At 38.5% G+C, this 25,640-nt stretch overlaps 1 protein-coding gene across 1 annotated transcript in view; it reads left to right on the forward strand.

The window, feature by feature from the left end:
• Positions 1 to 247: 247 nt before the first annotated feature.
• The window catches only part of LOC140937515 (putative insulin-like peptide receptor), a 47,969-nt gene continuing 22,576 nt past the window's right edge, over positions 248 to 25,640 (forward strand). The window contains exons 1-12 of the mRNA XM_073387076.1: positions 248 to 669; positions 816 to 1,409; positions 9,844 to 10,034; positions 10,583 to 10,745; positions 13,478 to 13,594; positions 15,039 to 15,207; positions 18,620 to 18,837; positions 19,822 to 19,975; positions 20,754 to 20,810; positions 21,352 to 21,390; positions 22,658 to 22,833; positions 23,965 to 24,195. Of these exons, the coding sequence (XP_073243177.1) occupies positions 591 to 669; positions 816 to 1,409; positions 9,844 to 10,034; positions 10,583 to 10,745; positions 13,478 to 13,594; positions 15,039 to 15,207; positions 18,620 to 18,837; positions 19,822 to 19,975; positions 20,754 to 20,810; positions 21,352 to 21,390; positions 22,658 to 22,833; positions 23,965 to 24,195 (2,188 nt within the window). The 5' untranslated portion in view covers positions 248 to 590. The remainder of the gene's footprint in view (positions 670 to 815; positions 1,410 to 9,843; positions 10,035 to 10,582; positions 10,746 to 13,477; positions 13,595 to 15,038; positions 15,208 to 18,619; positions 18,838 to 19,821; positions 19,976 to 20,753; positions 20,811 to 21,351; positions 21,391 to 22,657; positions 22,834 to 23,964; positions 24,196 to 25,640) is intronic.

Consider the following 25,640-nt stretch of genomic DNA (forward strand, 5'->3'; position numbering starts at 1 on the left):
TCATGGGAACAGCAATTAGCTAAGAAAACCTAAGACACTGCGACTTTTGTTCGGAAAGTAATTTTTCAAATGATCCAGTCATTTATATGCTATTTCATTAGGCACTGATCCGTTGTTCAGTGTTGGGTAAACAAAAACTTTGAAGGACTTTATCTGATCGTAGTCTTAACTTTTGCCCTTTTGAGGGATTTTTTAGTGACTGTAATTGATTTATTGGGGATGTGAGGTCATAGTGACGTAAGCGGAGGGCTGTTGATGTTGGATTTGTGTTGGGTTTCCGCACATGCATTGGTTGTGTTGTCAAAAGATTCGATGGGTTTTATTTAACAAACAGTGCGGTGCCCTCATTGTTAAAATAATATTATACACAACCTTCTTCATGTCGTAGCATTTTATCACTCGTATGGTTTCAGCCTCGTTGGAAGATAACTAACTGGATTTCTTCTGGAATACCGAACATATTAGTGGAATAACTTCGTTTCAGTTTCAAGTGTCTGGTTGTTTGAGCGCACAATTTTATTTTACAAGCTAGTGGATTTGGTCGGTGGCGCTTGTTTTTGCTGAGTTGTATTTTCTTCGTCCGTAACAATATGAAGAACAAATTCCTCCTTATTTTTCTGCTTATTTCAAGCTGCGATGTCAACAATGGGGTTGAAATGGAATTCAAGTGTAAGTAAAACTAAGTTTAGCCTAAATGATTTTCAGCGAACCTCTTCAGCGGAAGCATGTCGAAGATCGTAGTCGATACTTTTACCACAACTGAAATTTGTTCATTGCGTTTTAACAATTCTTTCATTCTTTTCTTGAATTCGTAGTATGTAAGCCTGAGCAATCGCCGTTTATTCCTTCAACGTCGAATTCAGCTTTGGCTTTGAAAATAACTAAAAACTGCCAAGGTTGTGAAAAGTTGGAAAATTGCACAACATTCGAAGGGAGCATTCAAATACAAATCGTGAGACAAGCAAGTCCGGAGGTAATGAGTCAGCTTCGCTTTCCCAAGCTTACAGAAATTACGGGTTATTTGCTGGTTTCATTAGTGTACGGCGAGCGGAGTTTAAAAGAAATTTTTCCCAACCTTGCTGTCATCAGAGGAAAGGAGCTTTTTCTCGATTATTCTCTCGTCATCTACGAGAATGACGGGCTGCGAGAAATCAACCTCCCTTCTCTTACTACTATTTTGGATGGAGGTGTACGTATCGAGAAGAACATAAATCTTTGCTACGTTAAAACAATACGATGGGAGTCTATTATGAACAGTAATAATTCCTTGGCTTTGGGCACGAACAATAATGACTGCTACGATACATGCTTTGGAGGGAAATGCAAGCCCCCGGCTGGTCATGGCCGTTCGACAAGACAATATTGTTGGGCACCTGGAAAAAATGCACAGTACGCTGATTGTCAGTCTTGTAAGTGTCATTTTTGATTCCTTCTACGTATTTTTGTTATGACATATAATTTTGTTATTGTTAATAATTATTATACAATTACCGTAAACCTTTTTCATGGACACTTCTGCCAGGACAGGGATTACTTGAGCCCGGGGCTGGCTCACTTTGCATTACATACAGTTACAGTTGCATTGGTGAGTTTTATTCCTGTATTACATGAAGCCGGTCTATTACATGAAACCTGATTTGTTGCAAGATAGGTTTAATTTAGCCTGCACAGCAGGCGTCGAAAGGGGTAGGGGATAGGGAAAAGGGAAAAAGGGAAGGGGGTAGGGGAGAGAGGGGAAGGGACGCCTGCTATAGGAACCCTCTTTTATTCATTTCTGCGGACACTGGCGTCCGCAAATTCCTGATTGGCTGAGCCGTAATGAGTAACTTACTGGCGTGTATCCTGGCGTGTATAGTGTGAGAGACAAACATGACGAAGGCATCGAGAAAATGTGTTCTACTTTCATAAGCTTTGGAAGATCAAAATTACTCCAAGCATGTAGCAATTTCATGTTAAAACCTGAACTAAAACCAACTGTAACAGCTTGTTTAGCAGGCAAGATGCTCAAGAGGTTTTGTATACCGGAATTGTCCATACACTGAGCAGCGATTCAAAGGGATTGCGATTCTTGCCAGACATCTGCAATGCTGATATTCAAAAGACCTCCTTTTCCAAAGAGAGAGCTGAAGCTATCCGTTGAGCGTTTTGACAATTGTTTAAAATTCTCCTTTACTTTCATTATTCGCGTCTCAGGCTGGCCAGTGTTCTGTTCTTTGTGACCATCACGGTGCTTGATGAGGTTGTAAGATAAAAGGTCTTGTGTATTCACACAAGACTGATCATTGTTTGTCGTAGACTGCGAGCAGTAAAAAAATGAGAGACTGCTCGTAGTCTATGTTTGTCGTGTTTGCTGCGGGAGTAAGAACAGTAAAAATGTTTCATTTCACTCTATTATGATATCACTTGAAAAAAGCATCTCAACTTGACAATTTCCGGTAAACAAAGTAATTAAGTTCGGACCATGCTGAGAAGCCCCGTACTTGTGATTGGTCAGGTATTGACAGTTACATTATCAGATTAGTTTGGAAAATGGTGGGCGGATTACAAAAACACTGGCTCTTATAGCAGGCGCTCCCTTCCCTTTGCCCTCTTTCGTGCTTTTCTCCCTCCTCCTCTCCCTCCCCTTTTTGCACCTGCCACGCAGGCTAGGTTTAATTCGTAGGTGGTAAAATGTGCAACATCATCACTATTCAACTTGTTCTGCAGCAATGTTGCAAAATGAGTAACCTGCGATCAGGTGTTCTTCCCCTTTTGTTTGGAAGACGAGGGCAAAAGGATGCCTGATATATTTACTTTATGCGTTGTCTTCCCATAGTCCAGAGTCTGGACTTTTGTCTGATTGGTAAAAAACAAAAGATCCTTCAGAGCCCTGCACCGATTGGTCAAGGAACATATCTGACTTCCGGAGTTATTAGATAGGTTTTGTCGCCTTCATCTCTTCATGACAGAAACCACAAGATGATCAAGGAATCTATTAACAGCAAGCTTAAGTTTTAATGCTGCAATCATTGACAAAATTGTTGTGACATACTCAAATAGGGTAACTTCAGAAAACAAAAGAATCCACAACCCTCTCCTGTCCCCTCCATTCAGAGTTGGAGTGTTTGTTGTTTTCTAAAGGTAGCTTGAACAGTGGCACAACATTGCATGGAGGGGATGGGGGAGGAAAAGCTATATTGTCCCCTTTTGAAGTCAGGAAAATGTCAGAAAGCCCCTTTAGGGCGAAGTGTCTCAACTCATTTTGTTGGCGATTGTAGTTGTTAAAAGAAAAAAAATCAATACTTTTTTAATGAATCAAGTCAACAATGAACAGAGAAAAATCTTGACGGCTGAGATAAGGACGAGTTGATATTTGTCAGCGGTAAGGATATCCGCTATTTCTTCTTTGACGCTTTCTTGCTCGTACTAGGCAAAATTGTTGTCCTCTATTTCTGATCGAGGTCAACTGCGTGAAAGTGTGTAAGAAGTAATTATTGATGATTTTAAACCCACACTTTTGTGAACTGATGAAAGACCATGAAAGATTTTTTGCGCAGAATTAATTACTATACTTTTGACCACTACCAGTAAGGTACAGAATTCCATTGATCCCCTATTGTTTTCAATAAATTATCAATTTGTTTGACTTGATGGTTTGAACAAAGGTACCACACGGCAACGATAAGGCAAGATTCGCAATAACAGTCGTGGTAACTTGGTCTTTAAAATCTGTGATGTTTTTGCTAATGACTACTGTATCAACTTAATATTCACCGCTTGCCTTTTTTTCCCCCAAAAAAGAAAAAGAAAACTGCCTGACCATGCCTGATACAGGGCTTCTGATAAGTCACGGAGAAAAAAGTCAAATTTTGTGGGATTTTCAGGGACAAATTCATAGAAAAATTGGCTGATTTTGTGGGATTTTCATGGAAATTTTCAGTGTAAACTTTGCTGAGAAACAACTGATAAAATATGGCCAATTTTGTGGGAATTTTCTGGACAAATTTTGCTAAAAATCGATTGGGTTTTGCAATGATGTGACCAGCGTTTTTAAAGGTTTTTTTTTTTTTTTAAACAGAGATAATCATTCGCTCTTTCAACAACATTACCATCGAGAAATGAGCCAATGGCAAAGTTTTTTGTATCATGGCTAGTGCCCAGTTTTTTGCAACATACCGTAAAATTCCGAAAATAAGCCCCTCCATGTATAAGGCCCTCCAAATATAAGCCCCCCAAACTGGTAACGCAAAAAACCCTCCGTTAAATCGCCCCTCCAAATATAAGCCCCCCCCCCCCCCCCAGGGGCTTGTACTTGGAAAATTGCCCTCAAATACGAATTAAAACAAAGCAAAAACAGTAAATTTACTTCCAACTATAAGGTTAGCCCAATCAATTTTGAAATGCAAATTTCCCTGCGTATATAAGCCCCTCAAAAAGGGCCTTTGCAAAGTATAAGCCCCAGGGCTTATTTTCGGAATTTTACGGTAATCTTCACCTGGCAGTTTTGGGATGTTGTTTGAATATAAATTTGCAAGTTTGCAGCAAGTGAAACGCCTCAATAGCCAAGATAAGTTTCAAATATGTTGTACAGACATATATTCGATATGATTTCTAGAAAATTTCGCGACATTTTGTGTGTTTTTGTGAATTTCGCGGGATTTCGCGGATTTACCTGAATTTTGTGGCTCCAGGACCGCGCAAAATATCAAAAGCCCTGCTGATAGCAGGTTACAAAAGTTGCACGTTTTTGTTGCCCCTTTTACTTAAGCAACACTATATTGGGCCAAACTCGGAAAGTAGGGACGAACTTGCAGGGGCTGATTCGCTAGGGGGTGAACTCACTGATACTGCTTTTTTTTCCAGTTATAATTGGTGCACACAGTTATAAGAGGCACCCCAAACTTTCCAACACGGCTTTCTCAAGTTAACAAACTGAAAATTAAACTAAAATACCCATCCATAGGGCCCAACCATGATTTTTGGCAATGTTCACCTTAGCTATACAACATTAAATAACACGCTTTCCAACTTCGCTCATTATTGCTCCATGTTTTCTTTTAATATGTGTCATCGCATGGTTTTTTATCCTTAAATAGGGATATTTTATCAGATAATTTGAACTATGTTCTGGTTCCAAGGGTCTTGAATTTGACCAAAAAATGCAAAAAATTCAAATGCTGCACCTAATCCCATAACCTCCTCTCCATCCAAACATTGAAATCTGCATTATTACAGTCATTCACCTATGTAAACGAAAGCAGAAAAGTTACATATTTGATCAAAAGTGAAAAAATCACTCCTATCAAAACAAAAGGCATTGTTTTCTAAAACTATGAATACTTTAACAATCAGTGACCCGTTTTTTAGATTCGTTAACAAGTCAGCTGTCTTGGTTGCAGCATATTGACATCGGTACAGCATCGCAGTAGTATCAAGATAAAATCGATCACGTAATATGTGTGTGAATTTTTTGTCAATTCGCTGCAAAATCTGGAAAAATATGAAGTCCTAATGTTTATGTTTGGAAACAGCTCTCACAGTGTTATTAACAGATTTTGATTTAAAGCTTTCTTTGGAAAATAAAGGTTCATAACGAGTACCAGATTGCACTGTAGTTGCACAAACATCCATCTTGCTCAAAAGCTCACCTGGTTACCAAACATCAACATTAAGTTCAAAATGATCGATATTAACAAATTTAGTTACCAGCTTTAAAAGATGTAGAAGTTATTGACGTGACAGATAACAAAGAGGAAGACGAGCAGCTAAAGCTTTTCAACTAAAGAAATTGAGTCAGTTTTGTTTTGTTGCATGAAGATACTTGCCTGGTTATAAGATGCACCCCAAAACATTATGGAACGGTGCCTGTAGATCCGTGTCGCCCGCAAAATTGTGGGTCCCGTGACTATTTGCGCGCTCACAAAGGGGGTCAACGCATGTCGTGTCCTTTGATTCAAGACTCAAGTGTTAGTGTATTGTTTCCACGATACAAAGGTAATTTAACTTAAGAAAATCAACAGCGCTAGTCTCTGTAATGCAAACGCTCAACTTCATAAGATATTTTAACAATTAAGGCCATCAGAATGTATAGAAAGCCAGAAAACAATCAGGAAGTCGAACGATTTTGAACTGCTCTAGAAGTTGGTTTTTTCAGTGTGCAAATCACCTACCCATCACTTACTTTCCATCGAACTGAAATATCCGGACTTTTTTTTACCATTTTTGATTTGTTTTGTTTCATTTTATATTATTTTGTGCAAGCTGAGTCCATTCATGCGAATTTACGCTTTCAAAAGGAAAAACACTTTGAGGAAACGTTGTGTTAACAACTACAACAATTCACATCTATTTCGCTTCACTTACACTTACCGTATTTATTCGAATAAGCGCCCAACCTCGAATTAGCGCCCACCTCGATTAAGCGTCCATCCTAAAGGCAGAAAAAGTTAATAAGTGCCCAGCCTCGAATAAGCGCCCTCCCCACCTCCCTCCCACTCCCACTCAAACTCAAATAAACGGCCAGCCCCACCCCACCCCACCCCCCCAAAACTGAATAAGTACTAATAAGAGACTTCCCCGAAGACGGAGTTTTCTTCAAAGTATTTCACAGGAACCTTGCCTTGTTACATCTTCGAGTTTTGTTATTACTATTTATTGTTTTGTTGCAAAATAAACATACTACACTTGTTGAAAATGCTGAAAATTTAATAAGCGCCCAGCCTCGAATAAGCGCCCACCTCGAATAAGCCCCCACTCTCAAAGTCCAAAAATTTAATAAGCGCCCAGGGCGTTTTATCGAATAAATATGGTATATGCATATTACTGTTCATCCACAGGATTTCGCTGGAGACAAAAATGTCGATTTTGAATTCCCAGATGATTCCCTTTTTGGGTGTACCCTTTTTATTTTGGCTATCAAGATTTTGTAAGCTAAGCTTCAGACTTTTTATTCCAACGTTTCAATGAAGGAAAGTTTTGAGAAATGCTGCAACTTATTAAAGTCACGCAACACGTTTTGACCGCATAACTTGATCTTTCTGATATCTTTTGTTCTTCTTTTGTCTCCAAAACAATAACGATGTTTCACCAATTTCCACCTACAAATAATAGGACACATTTGATTGACAGAAAAATTTGCATTTACTAGCGACGCATTTCTACAGGCGCGATTCCGTAATGTTACAACAGATTCATAGTTAAAAAACAAACTTTCATTGAAAAAAGACTATGCTTTATAATGGAAAAAAAATATAGTATCTGACTGGCTGGGCAAGCCATGATTACATAGGAAATTTCCAGCCAGTTTAGCTGGGATCCTGCTCATCAAATTGAATCAGCTCTTCTTATGTTATCAGCCTCCAAAATGACACCTCCCTTAAACAGACACCTATTTATAAGGTGCTTTGGGGAGGTAGGGGGTATATATGTCCCTACCGTCTGAATTTAAAACCAGTGCCTTAAGAACAAAGCCATTAATGTCCTTGTTGGTGTTTGACTGTTGTAAATTCCAATTTTCCTTACCTTTGCACTGCTGTCCCTGCAATTTCGGTGGTGCAGGATGAAATACTGACCCCCAGTCCATGGACAACCCCCATGGACTACTGCTGCTGAAGTTTAGTGGTTAGGGTTAGGAAACTGGGTGAATCAATCAATCAATCAATTAATTTATTAATGTCAATACGTGGGATGGGGTTGCCCTGATCGTCCAAGCCAGAGGCTCATGTATAAAACGCATGACAATGATGGGTGAATGATGATGGGTGAATCAAGTTTTAGGTCAGTTTTCCCAAGATATAGCCCCTTTTAAAAAATGGCACCAGATTCACTCAGTTTCCTAACCCTAATCACCAAACATCAGCGGGCTAGTCCATTTTAGGGTAGTCCATATTGGTAGTCCATGGACTAGGGGTCAGTTTTTTGTCCATCACCCCCAATTTCAGCTCATCTTTGTTGGTCACCTAATTATAAACTTCCTCAGAGCAATAATGGACTTAGTGTATCTTTTGGGTTAAAGGCGCACTCGCTTATAAGGTGCAATCCAAACTTTTCAACGCATTTTTTCTAAGTTAGGAAACTGAAAATTAAGTCAAAATATCTGGCTACAAGGTGCAGCTGCGATTTTTGGCCATGTGCCTCATGCTTCCCAATGTTGCTGATTATGGCTATTCACCTATGTGAACAAAAGCATAAAAGGTTACATATTTTATTTAGACCAAAAGTGAAAAAACCACACCTGTCAATCAACACAAAAAGCATTGTTTTTTAAAGCTGGTAAATGTTTTTCTTGTAAATATTTTTTATATAGGATCTTTCAATATCACCAGATGTTTTGTGATGAGTATTCTAGTGGAATGATATTAAACTCTTAAATTATATAGAATGCAAATTAACTCCTTTCTGCATCATCATAATGATCCAGGGCCGAGTTATTCAACTGAAGCTGCATTAAGATAACCCAGGGTTAGAGCAAAATTTGAATTCAGAGACAAAAGCTTAAAAAGTAAATGAATAATTCACTTTAATTCTTTTTGTCAACAAGTTGATGATTGGATGCTCTTTAAATTAACAGAGAAAATTATCTGAGAAAATGCTTAATTTGAACAAAAGAAAAAGAAACCTGGGCTAAATTTAACCCTGGGTTATGTTAATTTGAACAAAAGAAAAAGAAGCCTGGGTTAAATTTAACCCTGGGTTATGAGCTAATCGGCCTTCGAACAACTGGGCCTGGATAATAATAATGCAAAATTTATTTAGCCCCATTTCGAGTCTGTGAGTTCATTAACTTATAATTAATCTTTTATCTTTGGATAGCCTTTTTCTAGTTAACCCTTTAAACCCTAAGATCAAAATTTGAATTCTCATTTGTTGTCCCTAGTCATTTCCTACAGAAGTGGTGGTGAGAAGTTGATAAAATATCAAGCAAATTCATCATGTGTGATCAGGTCTGTAATTCTCATGACCACTCTGTTTTACAAAGCATTGATATTACAAGGAGAAATTTGATGCTGATCACTCTTAGGGCTTAAAGGGTTAAGGTAGAAATATGTTTGAATGTGCACTGTAGTGTGTATGTTATGCACCATCCATATTCTCACAAAGAATTTTGTAACACCGGTATCACATAGCATGCTATGCAGTTTCTCTCTTGACCTTGACCTGGGAGTAGGTTGATCCAATAAAAGGTGATCCAGACTTCATACAACTGAAGAAATGCTGGCAATGTCAATGAAAAAAAAATTCACGGACCTTGAAAATTCTCTACTCCTTTCATAACTTTTTAATGGCCTAACTCTTAAATCTTTTTTGGATGGCGCTGCCAGATATCACATTATTTTATTTTATTGTATTTTATTCTCTGATAGGACGATGATATACCTTTAGTAATTATTGAACATTGCTTAAAGGGGCTGTGTCACGGCAGTCTAGTTCATTTTATTCAATTTTGTCAATTACTCGCCCTCAATCGCTATGGAACTTAAAGTAAGCAAACAAATTACATGTAAATGACAAAGACAGAGATTCGAGACAAACAAATATGTCTCCTGCGAATTATTTTTGAAGTTGCAAACAGCAGAGATAAACTTTGAAAAACTGTTAGGCTGAACAGTTTTCAAAAACCCTAATTTCAATCCGTTTCAGTCTTCTTCAGTTTTGCCCATCCGTGGCATCTGTTGTATCTGCTGTGTTATTTTAACCTTCCTTTAATGTTTTAAGCGGTTATTTTTAGGTTTCTCTTGGATTTAATGGGCATTTTGTAATAACTAATTTGGCTGAATTTTGTGACACAGCTCCTTTTATAAAGCAACATATGTCACTCTGTTATTTCCTCACAGTACTTTTCTCACCTGTTTTTGCACTTTCTAGTCTGCAATAAGGTAAAGTGTGGTGATCGAGGCTGTTTAAAGGGAGACACGAATGTTGAGCGATGTTGTGATGAGGAATGCCTTGGAGGATGCTTCCAATTGAACTCTCCTCATCACTGCTATGCCTGTAGGCATCTCCGTGAAATGTCAAATGGCAAATGCATTAAAAAGTGCAAGGGTCATCTATATGAGGTAAAGTACTTAGTTGTTGCTGGTGAACTTATCAGAGGAGCCTGCAATCCTAATCTCCAGGTCTGCTATTACACATGCATGGCACTTTTTTAGCCTCCAGGTTTCACTTGGACTTCCACTAAGAATGTATGAAATGCATTGAACGCAATTTGATCAAGTGTGTTTAGACCTTCTGTCACTATTAATCTGATCACCTGAAAATTACACAAAGCACAGCATTGGAGCAAGGGTGTTTTAACCTTTGAATTGATCTTGCCCCCACTCTTAACCTTTGGATATTAATATGTAAAATACAAAGTATTAAATAGAACAATCAGTGACAAAATTAGTTGACACACTGAGACCAAAACGAATGCATTACAGAAATGTTTTAAACTCCTAATAAAAATAGTTCAAAACACTTTTCCTTATTGTATTGCTGGTCTCAAGGCCTGTGGGGAAGTTTGAAATAGGAACTTTGAAATTTGGGAAATTCAAATTGAATATTTAAAACTAACCTTAAAGAGGTTCAATCAACTGTATTGAGAAAGCGATTTTTTTCTTTTTAGATTGATGGGTTCAAATGTGTAGAAAGTTGCCCATGGAATTATTTTAAACTTAAAATTCCTGATGAAAGTAAGAAATGTGTCAAAGTTTGTCCTGCTGGATATCAGGAAGATACAAGTAGAAGTAAAGAGTGCATCAAGTGTAAAACAGTGAAATGCCCAAGAGGTATGTGGTTGAATTAAAGTCAAACCTTCCTCCTGGTGGAAGAACTCCCATTTAAAATACAGTCAACTCTCTCATAAGCGACCACCTTCAGTACACAACAAAGTGGTTACTTATGGGAGGTGGTCGTCTGTGAGAAAAATCAAGATAATAAGCTCAAACTGAAATGATTAACATAATTTATATATATTTAACATAATTAAAATAATTAAAATAATTAACATAATTTATATATATTTAAGTTATAATAATAATAATAATAACACAAATATTTATACAGGATAACCTATCGGTTCTTTTTTATCAGAACTGATAGGTTGTCCTGTATAAATATTCGCGTTATTATTATTATTGTTATTATTATTATTATTATTATTATTATTATTATTATTATTATTATCATTCAAGTTATAAAACTCAATAGCTAAAACTTAGGCAATAAGACAACTGGCTAAGGTCTTTACATCGAATAGGGCTTGGAACTGTTGAAACTTTGTACATAACATTTTGCATCAATGTTACAATCCACTTTTTAAATTACAGTTCATATAATGCAGCTACATCTTTTTTGTAAGATATAATTTGTGAGCATGCTTGGTCAAGGCTATCAAAAGATGGTTTTTTGCGACATTACAGTGGTTTTCTTACAATCATATGTGACCATGTAGGGTGGCCACTTATGAGAAACAGAAAACAAAAGAATATAATTTTATGTTGAATTTCTGGTTAAACAAGTGGTCACGGTCGTTAAGAAATTTAAGTCTTGGTTGCCTAGGAGAGAGTTTTTGAAATAGTATTTGACTCAGAAACAAAACTGTTTTACAGGTCACCCTGGTATAGTAAATAAACGAGACTAATATTGTTTCCTAGCCCAAATCACAAGCCAAAATGGAGTTTTACCGTAAGGGGAAACAGCCTATCTCAGTTATTTATCAATAGAGCAGTGACCTACACTTGTGGCGCCCCTTTAGGGATTTAATTCCAGAATATCTCTTTCATATAGAGGATCCTCCCCTCCCTGAACCTTTTGTGAGTAAATATTTTATGTTATTGCTGGTACATGCAAAACACCAGGGCCCAGTTGTTCGAATGATGTAGGTTAGCGCTAACCCGGAATGAAATTTTAACCTGGGTTTCTTTTACTTTTTATGAAAAGCACTCTCTCGAATAATTTTCTCTATTATTTTTAGAGTATCCGATCATCAAATTGTAGGCAAAAAAAGTTTAACTGAATTTGCTTTTTAAGCTCTCATGTCTGAGTTCAAATTTCACACTAACCCTGGGTTATCTTAACCCTTCTTCAAACAACCCAGCCCAGACTTCAAATGTTGGTTATATTATCATGGTAATGTTGTGGGTGACAAATTCCTCCTTGATTTTTTTTTCAATAATTCATAATTTCACATGTCAAATACAAAATTGCTATGGCAAGATTCCATACATCTCAGTGGCAAGATGGTGTCAAAGTTTTAAAATTGTCTGAGTGAAGATGGCAGGGTAGTTAAAGATGCTTTATAAAAAATAAAGGATTTAAAGGAACAGTATCCCGTTACTGCGCATGCACCAAACTTTAATTTTTGGACAGGATGTCGCGAAATCAAAAGATGCGAGGAGAGTAAGAGAATCTTGAAAAATCCGTTTGCATCGCGCTTGGCCGGGTTCAATACGACACTAAAACTTCTCAGGATTATAGATCAATGATATATTGTTGCTGTTAAGTTTCGATTTGGATTTTTCGGCGTTACTTTTATTGCCATTGGCCGGAGGACCAAAAGATTGGAAGCACTTTGATGCCGATTGAAGGCTTATTTCTTCTGCTAGCTTCCATACAAGCTCAGATAATTGTGAAAGGAATACGCAGAAATGAAACAGCAACAATAAAGACTGTAAGAAAGAAACCGTTGAGACATTGATGTGACTGAGGAGATCTTGTGGAGGGGAGCTTCGTGAAGCAGAATGTTTTGCAACGACGCGTTAGTATACTTTTACATGAATCTCCCTACGGCCGACAAAATCAAACAAACAGGCGCTACATGTTTTGAAAAACTAGTGACATGAAATCATAATATCATTTTTGACTAACCTTTGTGATGATTCATAGCGTTGAGATTGCATTTTTATTTATGTCTTTCAAACGTTTGAGGCTAGAACGCGAGGAAATCAGGCAGATATTACTGGACTTGGAGCGATTGACCTCTGACACGAGTTTCAGATTTGAAAATATGTTTTTAAAGCGAGCGGAACGAGATTTTCTGGTCGCGAGGCGGCCCAGCTAACGATAAAATCGCGATGAGTCTTCGAACCGCGAGCCAAATTTTTATATAAGACGAAAGACTTCTTGGAAAGTCTAAAATATTACTTGAGAATATAAACAACAAATCTCTGTCGGCGATGCGGTCCGGAAGGAAATCTTGTCGAGTCAATTTGACAGTTCTATTGTCTTTTGAAGCAAAAACAGATGACGCTCGCGCGTGCGCATAATCGGGACACTGTCCCTTTAACACAAATTTTGTCGAAAAATTCAGAAAATTGTCAACCTAAGCCAAACTTTTCAGTGTGTGGAGATCTCAATGCATAATTTGTCACCAATGATGTCTGTAAGTCTTTGGTTCTGTGATTCCAATGTCTTTCTAGGGTTTGAATCATGACTTAATTAGCTCCATAGAATTAAGTTAAGCAAAAACTATTATCTCACTTTCATTACTACTGTATTATTTCCTTAATTCTGCGTTTAGTTTGTAAGACTGAGGCTGGTGAAGTAATTGAGGGACTGGGGTCGTTGGCCAAATACAAAGGATGTACCGAAATTGATGGCAACTTGCTGATTACCATCAGAGGAAGCGGTGTTTCAGGTAAGCCTTATATCTACTGTAGTTGAGCACACAACTACAGTATCATTAATGCCTCAATAGGCCATTTTACGGTTGTGGGCTTATAATATTAGTGTCCTAGCCTTTGAGTGAACGTGAGGTTGAGGTTGACCCACAGGGCCCAGAGGAGTTTCGTGTGAATAAATGAATTACCTATTTAAAGTCTCACCTTGAAAAATGTCTATACCTGTCGCTTAGCATGATTAATTAGCCCAATGGGATCTTAATGAATCTACTGTAAACGATTTCTTCGCTTCTTATCTGATCCAGATCGACTTTTTTGTTCGCCATTTTGAAAATCAATAACCGCAAGCCATATCTTTGTGGTGCACGGAACGTCGCCCGAAGGGCGACCGAGGCCAAAGTGCCGAGTAACAGAACCACATTGGCCATTTAATGGCTAGTAAACAATATACACCTTGGCCACCCTCGCCACTCTGGCTACCCTCGCTACCACCGCCACCCTCGCCACCCTGGCCACCTTGGCCACCTCCGCCACCCTGGCCACCCTTGCCACTCTGGCCACCCTCGCCACCTCCACCACCCTGGCCACCTCTGCCACCCTGGCCACCTTTGCCACTTTGGCCACCCTCGTCACCCTGGCGACCTCCACCACTTTGGGCTCCCTTGCCACCTAACCCTAACCCTAACCCTAACCCTAACCCTAACCCTAACCCTAACCCTAAGTCAAGTCTCACCGCTTGCATCCCTTCACCCATCACATCCTACATCCTTGCACTTCCTACATAACTGGTACATTACATCTCTCACCCTTGCACTTCCTACACTCCATGAAATCCTTACAACCTTTCTTCACCACTCATATCCCTCCTATCCCTGTAACACCTCCTATCCCCGTCGCTCCATGTAACCCCGTCGCTCCAACTAGCCCTGTCGCTCCAAGCAGCACTAGTACTTCTTGCACCTAATTCATCCCCTGAAACCTTCCTTTAATTGTAAAGCAAAAACAAAGTAATGACATTAAAATTTAATCATTATCCCATGGACCAATCAGAATCCAGCTTGTGAGAGCTGCGACGTGAAAAACTCAAACAACAACTTTACTTTTTCCTGGAGAAGGTCACATTTTTTTCGAAATTGTTAAGTTTTACAGTAGTTACAAGTCTTGTAACGAATGGTTTTCGGCTTATAGCTGGGTGTTTTGGATTTATCTTTCGTTCTTGGTTATGCAGATTCTTCAAGTTTAACGTTTAGGGTCTCGGCTTATGGTTGAATGAATACGGTAAAAGTGCAGCTTAAAGGACAAAAAATTAAAACATGGGAAAAGACTGATAGGGAACTAAAATTAGAAAAATAGTTTTCAATATTGTTTTTATTCTAAGAGCCTGCCTAAAATGATACCCATATTGTTGGCATTTCGATCTGTCCATAGTAACCAGTTTACTGACTGTTTTATGTTTTCCAGGTATTGGAAGAAAGCTTGAAGAAAATCTGGGAAAAATTGAAAAAGTGAAAGGCTACATTGTGATCCGAGAGTGCAGCTCTGTTACATCTTTAAACTTTCTCAAGAGTCTGAAAGAAATTGAGCCTCAAGAGAAGTTTTTTACAAAGGAGCTAATATTATACAATGATAGGTTTGTGAAGAGTGACAACCATTTAGTGTGTTTAAAGTGAAATACTGTAAATGGAAACATTGTCCTCCTTTAAATAAGATCCTCCTTCGAATAAGCCGGGGGGGAGGGGTACTCAGGGAAAATTTTGGTACAGTTGTGCCGCCGAGGCCCGCAAACCCCGACCCTGTTTAAGACAAAAACTTCTCATTTCGCTACCCTGTTTAAGGCAGGAGATGCTACTTTACGACCCTGATTTGCTTTGTTTTGCATACAGAATTAAGTAATTTTTCACACTAAAATCGTGAAAATAGATATTTACGAAAAAATATTATTGCAAATTAGGCCACTCATCGCAAGTCTTCACACTCATTGAAAGGCTTCCAGTTCAAAAAGACACCATGTTCAAGACGCTTAATAGTGAAATAGTATAGCCTGTTCAAGACTCAAGACCTTGAAAACCATACCCTGTTCAGGGGCACATACCCGCATAGGCCATGTAAGGGAGTGCCCCACCCGGGGAATTAGCCCCCCCTTGAGTCTATAAAATAAATATTAGCCGTAAAAAAGCACCCCCCCCCCATCCCTCTACAAAGAAGAAGAACGTCACCGGATATACAAAATATAGGTAGATTGAAAGAAATAGAAGCTACCAAACACAGGTTTGAATTTGTTTCTTCTCACAGATACATGTCTGTCTGGATTTGCTAAAAGGTACCTCTAGGAATTTTTCACAACATTCTCATTTGAGGCTTGTTTACTTTACTATTTTTCTCTGTTTGACAATTTGAGTACACCAATTCATGAGCTAATGATGCCGCTTACATCTTTCCCTCCCCTCTCATCTCCTACCGCGATCGCTTCCCAAAATTCTGTCCGTGTGATTGAACAATTCTATTTGAAATCAGCGCGCGTGATGGATTTTTTTTTCATGGTCGGTTGATTTTCTAGATTTCTTTTTGGCTGCCTGGAGCAAAGTTTTGCGGAAGGCATCATTAATTAAGCCTTATGAAAGAACAAGTCTCGTCACGATTGGCAAAGTCTGTTGTCGTCCAATATGTCACCGTATTTCGTCGCATTTTGTCTAAACGGGTGAAACACTGATCTTGGACTTGAGACGGAAGGGCATCATATTGCGAGCTTTGATGTGGGCGGTGACGAGTCTCTGGCCTCAAAAAGTAGCTTTTAGCAGTCAAAACTATTCGGCGAGGGCAAAATTGATGCTGATTTCCTACCAGGCCAGGCCTCTATGTGTTCCGTTCAAAAAACGGTTCGTCTTCATCCGGGATCTTGAATAAATCGACTTTGTCTGGAATGTTTACATACGTATGATGATTTATTTGGAGAAAGCGAGAGTTATTGAGGGAGAGTTATTTGAGGATATTTCGCCTGTATTAAGTGTGGAAACATTGTGCCTGGTTGGTTGTGGATACTTTTGTCAGTGCCGGTAAAGTGGTTAATTGTGTGATTTCCTTGCAGTTGTTGACACACAGAATTCAGGTATTTCGTGGTGCTCGTCTTACAAGAATATTGTGTACAAGCATAAAAACGTGGAGGGTTGTAATTTGCAGGTTGCAGGTTGCAGGTCAGAATTTGAAGTATGCGCGAACGGTCAACGCTAAACTGATTTTGAGAAAAAAACTGTCTTTACAACGTCACGCAAAACCGGAAATATCTTTTGTCCCAGGAAATTGTTTGTTTGGAGTTAGATTTTGCAGCCCGGAGCACTATAGATCAAAATTTCACACTATTAAAAATAACAACGAATGGTAAAAAGCCTGGATGTGAAATTCCGGTGGTCCCACGTTCCGGCTGTCCCCGGCGTCAGAATTTGATATGTGACGCAAAGTCGCGCCGGAAATGTCACGCCGTAAGTATCACGCCTATAGTACAGTCCATTCCCTATAATTCGAACCCTCAAGGGAAATGGAAATCGAGAAAAGTTCAGGTGATCGGGAGCTCGAAGAAAGTAGCCGGGAGTAAGGAAAAAACCAGTTTTTAAAGCACAGTGAGCATTTTAATGGGCGTCGATAAAACCCGGAACATGGAACATCCCGGAACATTCCGGAACATCCCGGAACATCCCGGAACATGAAAAAATAAATAATTAATTAAATAATAATATTAATAATAATAATAACAAATAATAAAAAGAACAATAGATAGAAAACAATTTTTGCAAAAATTTCTAATAACGAAATAGATAACATAACACAACATAACACAAAAACGAAAAATAAAGAAACAAACAAAGAAAGAAAGAAAAAGAAACTGGTATCATCTCCCAGTATGAGAAAACAATATTTTGTCGCAATGAATTTTTGGGCGAGTGAGACTCCATTCAAATGACAGTAATGAGTGAAGGTTTGCTTCTGAATTCAAAATATATTAAAATGGGTCTCGAGGAGAGGGTATCCAAAGCTTTCGTCACACAGCCACCTCTTGTAAATGTTTGCCATGCGGTTTAACGGTTATCCATTTACGGCTTTGCGACCGTAAGAAGAGCTTAGGGGCTCGTCGCTTTGGATTTCGCGACCCATTTTAATATATTTCGAATTTAGATGCAAGCCTTCACTCATTACTGTCATTTGCATGAACCCTCACTCGCCCAACAAATTTTAATTTGTTGCGACAAAATATTATTTTCTCATACTCAGAGAGGATACCAGTTTCTTTTTCTTGATTATGTCATTATTTTTCGTTTTTTTTTTTTGTTATTTTACGTTATTATTAATTTTTACAAAAATCATTTTATTATTATTATTTTATTATACTTTTTTTTTTCATGAAAATTATTTTTATTTTTTCATGTTCCGGGATGTTCCGGCATGTTCCGGAATGTTCCGTGTTCCAGGTTTTATCGACGGCACATTTTAATCACATTTTATTGCAGAAATGTTAAGTGAAAATTGAAAGATACTTCTAGATTATGAGCCTCATAGTTTGAGAGACTGAAAAGGTCGTAATTTCTGTGCTTTTAAATGCTGTTCGTTCATTACAAATCTGTCGCTTTTGCCAAGAGCGACTTTTCGTGTGTTGCTAGCGATTAATTTGTCCTCTTCAAGCTCTAACTGGTGACTTTAAACTGCTTTTTACACACCTCAAGGGCCAAATTGTTAAAACGCACTTGAAATTTTTTTAGGTACCTTTTTACAAATCCAGTGAGATGTACATTCTAGTTTACTGTTACAGTGTGTATTTGCTGGAAATAAGGACAAATGTGTTAATACTTTGTGGCCAGGATTTGAGAAAGGAAAATAAGCACCCCATTCAAATAAGTGTCCCCACTTGAAGTACTGCCCCCATTTCTTGCTTCATGCGCTAATATTGAGCATGCATTTACAGTAAATTTTTTTATATAAAAAATTGTTTGCAATAAGAAGTAATTTTAATTAATGGATTGATTAATTTGCTCTATGCTCATCTTGATGCTTAGGTATGCACTGGCTATACTTGACAACCCGAAGCTGGAAGCTATGTGGCCTTTTCAGCAGAACTTGAGTATCAGTGTGGGCGGTATAATGGTTCATTTAAATCCATATCTCTGTCCTGGCAAGATAAATCCCCTTGTGAATGATATTCTTAGGTGGAATAGAAGTGATACGCAGAGAAGTGTTGATATCTCTGACACAACTAATGGAAATGCTGCAGCATGTGAGTGTTACATTAAACAGTCTAAGGAAGATTAAGACTGAAACATTTAGAGTCTCGATAATGAGAACATCAAAAGAGAAAAGAAATACTGGTTTTGTGCAGAACACATTTAGAAGATTATGTTTTCTTACGTCCCTTCTTAAGGTACAAACACAATCAACAAGGTTTTTGTTTTTTTCGTTCTATTTTTTAAATCAAATCCACTGCTAAGAGTTCAACCACAGCAACATTTCCCCATTTTGATTGAAACGGTTTTGAATCCTGGCATGCCTGAATTTTTTCAGGCTGTCTTTTCTGAAGTGCATAAGTTGATCTTTAACTGCGATAATCTTCTTTGCATTTATGATTGATTTGGACTAATCACGAGGAAGTTTGAAAAAATGGAATAAAATTGCAGCAATACAGACCCTTTTGGCGGTTAAAATGAAGTGGTGTTTTGAGCTGTTTTGAGAGGAAAAGCCCTGACATCATTCATTTTTTCAGGCTTCTTCACGCAATTGCATAAATTGCGTTCACTGCGACGATCATTTCTTCATTTTCATTTCATTTCTGCAGTTCATATATGATTTGTTTCATATATCATTAACAATCATTTTATTGTTGGGTTACCATGGCGACTCTACAAACTATTAGAAAATTTGTTACATGTATAGACAAGCTTATTGACACCCGAGTTTGTATCTGTTGGTAAAAAGTAAGTTCCATACACCATTTTCCCAACTGTAAGAAAAGTCAAAAAGAAACAATAGGATTCATCATCAAAACAAACATTTTTATGGCATCCAGTCATTCCAGTCCCCATGTACTAACAAAAAGAAGATCTGGGCAAAAAGCAAAGTTTTTATCTATGGGAGGAAAGCTCTATAAGCACCTCTCCCAGTTAGGCAACCCTCTTCAAATGTGTATCCCCTTTTAAGGCCCAGTGTTTGGGTAATTTCTCAAGGAAATACAAGAATGATTTTAATCCCTTTGTGTCACTCTCAGGTGATGTTCAACAAATAAATGTGACTTTAGAGGAAGTAGCTAGGGCACCAGGCAGGAGAAGGTGCAATCCAGTTTGTATAAAGGTGGAGTGGGATGAAGTTCTGATTGCAGATTACAGGAATGTTTTGTTTTACACTGTGTCGTACAGAGAGGCGTAAGTGAACTTTTTGCTTGATTGCAATTGATTCTCATGCGATATCCTTATCCACACCTTGGAGGGCCAAAGTTGATAAGAGTTATTCAGTGAGTCAGAGTAAGAGGAGGAACAAGGAAGACTTTCAAGGACAGAATTTTAAAGGAAATTATATTTATCATTAATCAACACTGAAAATTTTTTCAGATTGGTTAGATGGGAGAGGGGCTCAAATCTTAAATCCTTCTGGAGTGACCCTCTTTTTTGCTTTAAACATTTTAAATGAATATATTCGTATATTCGTCTTTTTCAGCGCTTGAAGAAATTTTTGAATTTCAGCTTGCCTGCAAAGGACATGCTGCACCGAAATTTTCCTTGCACAGGACCATTGCATCCCTGTTCACCGTTTATAATTAAGGCCCTGTCCACCTGTAACCAGATATTTTTGAAAAAGCGATTTTTTTTCCCTTTTCCAAAAAAAAATACGCGTCCACGCGTAGTGTATTTGAATCGTTTTCGCCCGTCCACTTGAAAACGCTAAAACAATGGAAATACGGCAGCATCTAACAGAGCATGTCTAATACTAGTAGAATATGATGTAACATCAACTTCGTATTGGAAAACATTCGTTTTCATTCATCTAAACGAAAGCGATTAACCATCGTTTTCCAAAATCTCCACTCTGGAGAGCGTGTGAAAAGAGGGAAAAAATCTCCGTTTTCAAGCAAAAACGGATACGTGTGGGCTGACGGGGCCTAAGTCTGTCTATGTGTCTGACCGAATCTACCAAATATTTCAGTCCTAACAGACAAATTACTGAATATGATGGTCAAGATGCTTGCAGCCAGGAAAATGTGTAAGCGTTACGTTTAACAGTTCGTAGCTATTATCAGTCTTATCTTTGACTTAGACTTGCTTGTGAACTCTTAATCATTCAACCAATGTTGACTTAATTATTGAAATGGATGTTATTTTGGTGACATTCTGCATTTGGCATGGTTAATTAAGTGGATTTTTTCGGGAGGGGAGACCCCTTTAAACATGTTTGTGGTATGTTGGCCTGCGAGCAAGCTCTCCAATTTTGGAGAGCGAAACTAGCCGCTAAAGAACGCGTACTCGCATGAATTCTCGCAGGCTAGTGGTGTGATTTTTTTATGCTAATTTTTTTATTCTAGCAAAATTAATTGGTAACTGTGTTTTGTCTGTACTTAAGGGGATGCTGTTTTTCATTTTTTTTTGCCTTTGTTTTCTTGATACTTTCTTTTTGTACAAATAATACCGTAATCTAATGAGAAAAAGTTAGAAAATCAATTTTAAACAAACGTAATCATTAAAAGGGCGGTCCTTAGTACAGGTTGAGTGGCTGACATATTTTTGTGTTATTGTTGTTCATTCAGCTGGACACGCCAGGATCTTGCTGTGGAGGATACCCCTAGGTAAGTAAAAGTAGGAGAAGGGAGTAAAAGTAGGAGAAAGGTGTGTGTGTGTGTGTGGGGGGGGGGGGGTAGTACACATTTTATTTACCTATGTATTTAACTTCTTTGAATCAAATTTCCCACGCGGCACGATCAATTAGAAGCACTCATTATAGCCTGCGTAGCTGGCTGTATTGTGTAGTAGTCGAGTGAGATTTGGCGGCGGAGCCGATGTAATATAGTCGAGTGAGATTTGACGGCGGAGCCGTCACGAGCGGCGAAGCCGCGAGAAATACGTATTTCAACCGCCTCGTCCCTACTCCTTTTTTTGGAACACGGCTCCGCCGCCAAAACTTAAATCTCGCACCCACACAATACCGCCAGCTACACAGGCTACTCATTATACAAAGGTCTTGTCGAGCCACACTTCGATTATTGCAACGCTGTATGGTATGGCTTGATCCAACAGCTCAGTGAGAAACTTCAAAAACTTCAAAATCGTGCTATCAGAGTTATCACTAAGTCTAGCTATGATACGAGCTCTAGATATCTTCTTAACTCGCTTGGTTGGGAAAATTTATTGGTTAGAAGCTACTGGTTAGAAGGGCTAAACGAAAGGCTAATTTAATGTACAAGTGCATTAATAATCTCGCCCCAGCTTATCTCTGTAATTCGTTTGACCCAAGAAGACCGAATTACTATTTTCGCAACGCCAAGAAAAAATTAATGCTCCCAAAATAGGGAACTGATCACCTGAAACGTAGCTTTAGTTACAGTGGCGCTCTTCTATGGAACAATCTTCCTGAGGAAATACGTACATCAAATTCGTTAGGTCTCTTTAAGAGAAGTTCGCATAGATGGTTTTCTGATCCCTGGGAACGAGGCTGTACTCCCACACGGCAAATATGTAAAACAGTTTTTGAGAATTTTTAATTAATTTTCTACGTGAGACTGATTTTTTTTAACCGTGTGTAAATAAAGTTGTCATTCATTCAATGGTCTAGACTATGTGTGCCCGCCTGCAACGCAAATAAAAATCTTTACGACAGCCCTGTCTGTACGTTCCCCATTGAACAAGAACCACTGTCTACCCAAGCCTTCAAAATTAATTCTTGCGAAAAAAATTAACTAGTTCCCCGACGGCCCAGTCATTAAGTGTACAGATTTATGTTTATTTTAGTGAGGGATAGTATCAGTTTGCGGGTTAATTACAGTGCAGCACTTTTGGACAAAAAAATCCAGCTTTATAACTTTATGCTTTTTTGGTACTTTCGGCGTTTTCTTTTAGGGAAAGGTTAAATGTCAGCACAGAGTTAGGAGGTTTACCATCCCGAAATCGCAAGCTTGTTACGTATATCCAAAAACTGAAGCATTTCACACTGTACGCGTTTCAAGTAGAGGCGGTGGTGCTTAAGAATGAGGGAGCTAAAAGTAATCTGGTGTTTATACAGACTAAGGAAAACGGTAGGTCATAAGGAAAGCCGACCGCACGTAGGTTATAACTTAAGCTTTTGGGTTTTTTGTCGTCTGAACACTCCTTGTATTAGAATAAATAAACGTTTTCATGAGATCTTGAGCAAAGGTTTTTGGTCGCTTAGCAGGATCGAGCAACAGGTGGGCTCTACATATACCTACATTCTATAAGAGGTCTGAACGTATTTACGTGCAATTTCTAAGTTTCATGGTACGATATGTGTAGCCTCATGCTAGACTACGAGCAGTCTTTCTTTTTTCTTGGTCCGTCGAGCAAAAGGCGCGGGACACGTAAATAACCACGCGCGTGACTAAAGGCGCCAGACGCGGGCTCGTCGCTCGCGCGCACGTGGACACCCCTCACTAAATCTGAAGAGCTAACATAGTTGAAGTCCTGAATTTTTTTCAGGCTTCTTTACGCAATTGCATAAATTGCGTTCACTGCGACGATCATTTCTTCATTTTCATTTCATTTCAATTCGTTTCCGCAGTTCATATATGATGTATTTCATATATCATAAACACTCATTTCTTTCACGGGAACATATGAACCCACAATTGACCTGCTCCCAACGTCAGTGGCTTCATAGCTCAGTTGGTAGAGCATCGCACCGGTAATCGCGAGGTCACGGGTTCAAACCCCGTTGAAGTCCTGAATTTTTTTCAGGCTTCTTTACGCAATTGCTTAAATTGCGTTCACTGCGACGATCACTTCTTCATTTTCATTTCATTTCCGCAGTTCATATATGATTTATTTCATATGTCATTAACACTCATTTCTTTCACGGGAACATATGAACCCACAATTGACCTATTCCCAACGTCAGTGGCTTCATAGCTCAGTTGGTAGAGCATCGCATAGGTAATCGCGAGGTCACGGGTTCAAACCCCGTTGAAGTCCTGGCTTCTTTTCGCAATTGCATAAATTGCGTTCACTGCGACGATCATTTCTTCATTTTCAAAAGTTTTCAAAAGCGAACTGTTTTCGTGCTTAAAGAAAGTTGATCACGTAATCAACTAATGCAAAAGGTCTATTTTTTGTATGAGAGATGGCGCGTACGAGAGGTGGTCGCACATGAAGGTTCGACTGTAATTGTGCAACGTTGAACTTGTTTTTGACAGTACCCTCCCAGCCAGTTGGCCCTGAGGCAAACTATATCAACTCATCAGCGCTGCTGGTCAAGTGGCAGCCTCCATTGTACCCAAATGGCATTATTACCAAGTACATTGTGAAGTATGACTTAAGCGATTACTCTCCGTGGAAGCAAGACTTGAATTGGTGTAATCGGCAGATTTTAACAGGTGCTGAAAGTAATGTAGGCGATGAGGAAGATGACGATAAAAACCCCGACGGTAAGACTAGCCAGAGAATTATTGAAAGTGATGCATTTTAGTACCATTACTTTTGTATTACAGTGTATCCCCGGTAACTCGAACTCTGAAGGGAAAAGCAAAACAGTTCCAGTTAGCGAGGTCGATTGAATCTTCAACTTGCCGTGTCAATAATAAAGAGTTTACTGATATTTCAGCGCTTCAGTATACAGGAGAGTGCAAATAAGACTTATCTCACCAGAAACTGTAACACGGCCATACATTTTTATGACCATAACACTGGGAAGTGACTGTCAAATACGTGATCTGTTCATTTCACTTATTAAAAACAAATTGCTGTAGTGTTAAATTTCAGAGTGCTTTTACCGATTAAACGACAATAAGCGCTAACGGGATGGCATTCGTGGTGAGTTGAAAGAACCAGAATTCGAGTTATCGAGGTAGATTTGACCAAGGGAAACGAAATTTAGTGAGAGTTAGCGGGGCATTCGAGTTATCCGAGTAAAAGTGACTGAAAAGTTGGGTCAAATCCAAGGGAAATTGGACTTAGTCAGTTTGAGTTCCCGGTTTCTACTGTTTTATTATTTTTGGATTAAGGTCGTGAGGATGGTCCTTTTTGCAAAGTTCTTAGCTTGACTAACGCAGTAGTATTCATGCGCATGTGTGCGTATGGTACAGACGTAGTTTCCGAGCTCCTGAAATCTTGACCGAATTTTATTACTAAAGACTAGGAATAAGCAAGTAAAATGGTAAAAGAAACTGTTCAATCACTGAAAGCTGAGAATGACAAGTTGAAGGAGAAAGTAGATACTGTCCACGACACTTTACTCCGAATAGTTTCAGAAGAAAATGATCATTATATTGATTTACCCGACTTAATAACAATTTCCTGAAAACTCGGCTTGCAATGTACATGACTGTAAACTTAATTAAATTGAATTTATTTTTATTTACTTCTTTATTTATTTAACTTTTTTCTCCTTTTTTTTTACTCTTTTCTCTAGTCCTTCTTGTGATCTATCTGTATATATATTACATACCTGTAACCACTGCTCGCCTCGACTAGCTAATCTGCTAACTGCGGGCAGTGGGTATTGCTTTCTGTAAAATGTGCCATAATGAATAAACAGTTAAACAGTTAAACAGTAAAAGCAAATTTCAACGTGGACTGCTGAAATGTGCAAATTTAATTGTAGGTGACAGTATTTTCTAGGAATAATTAAACAATTGATATGTAAACTTATTAATGTATAACACTAAAGACAGTTTTTTTAAAGCTGTGTGGTGAGCCGTTATTTTTTGTTTGAAGTAAGACTCTGTTTATGAAAGCAGGACCAAAGGTCGAAACGGGAAGCGAGGAGCATTCGGGTCTAATGTAATTCAAAAACCAAAGATGGACTGATAAATGGAGGCTTACGTTCCGTTGTTCGTGCTTAAACAATCTGCTTGTGATGCCTGCCCAGTGG

This window comes from Porites lutea, chromosome 5 (genome assembly GCF_958299795.1).
Source record: "Porites lutea chromosome 5, jaPorLute2.1, whole genome shotgun sequence".
Lineage (NCBI taxonomy): Eukaryota > Metazoa > Cnidaria > Anthozoa > Scleractinia > Poritidae > Porites > Porites lutea.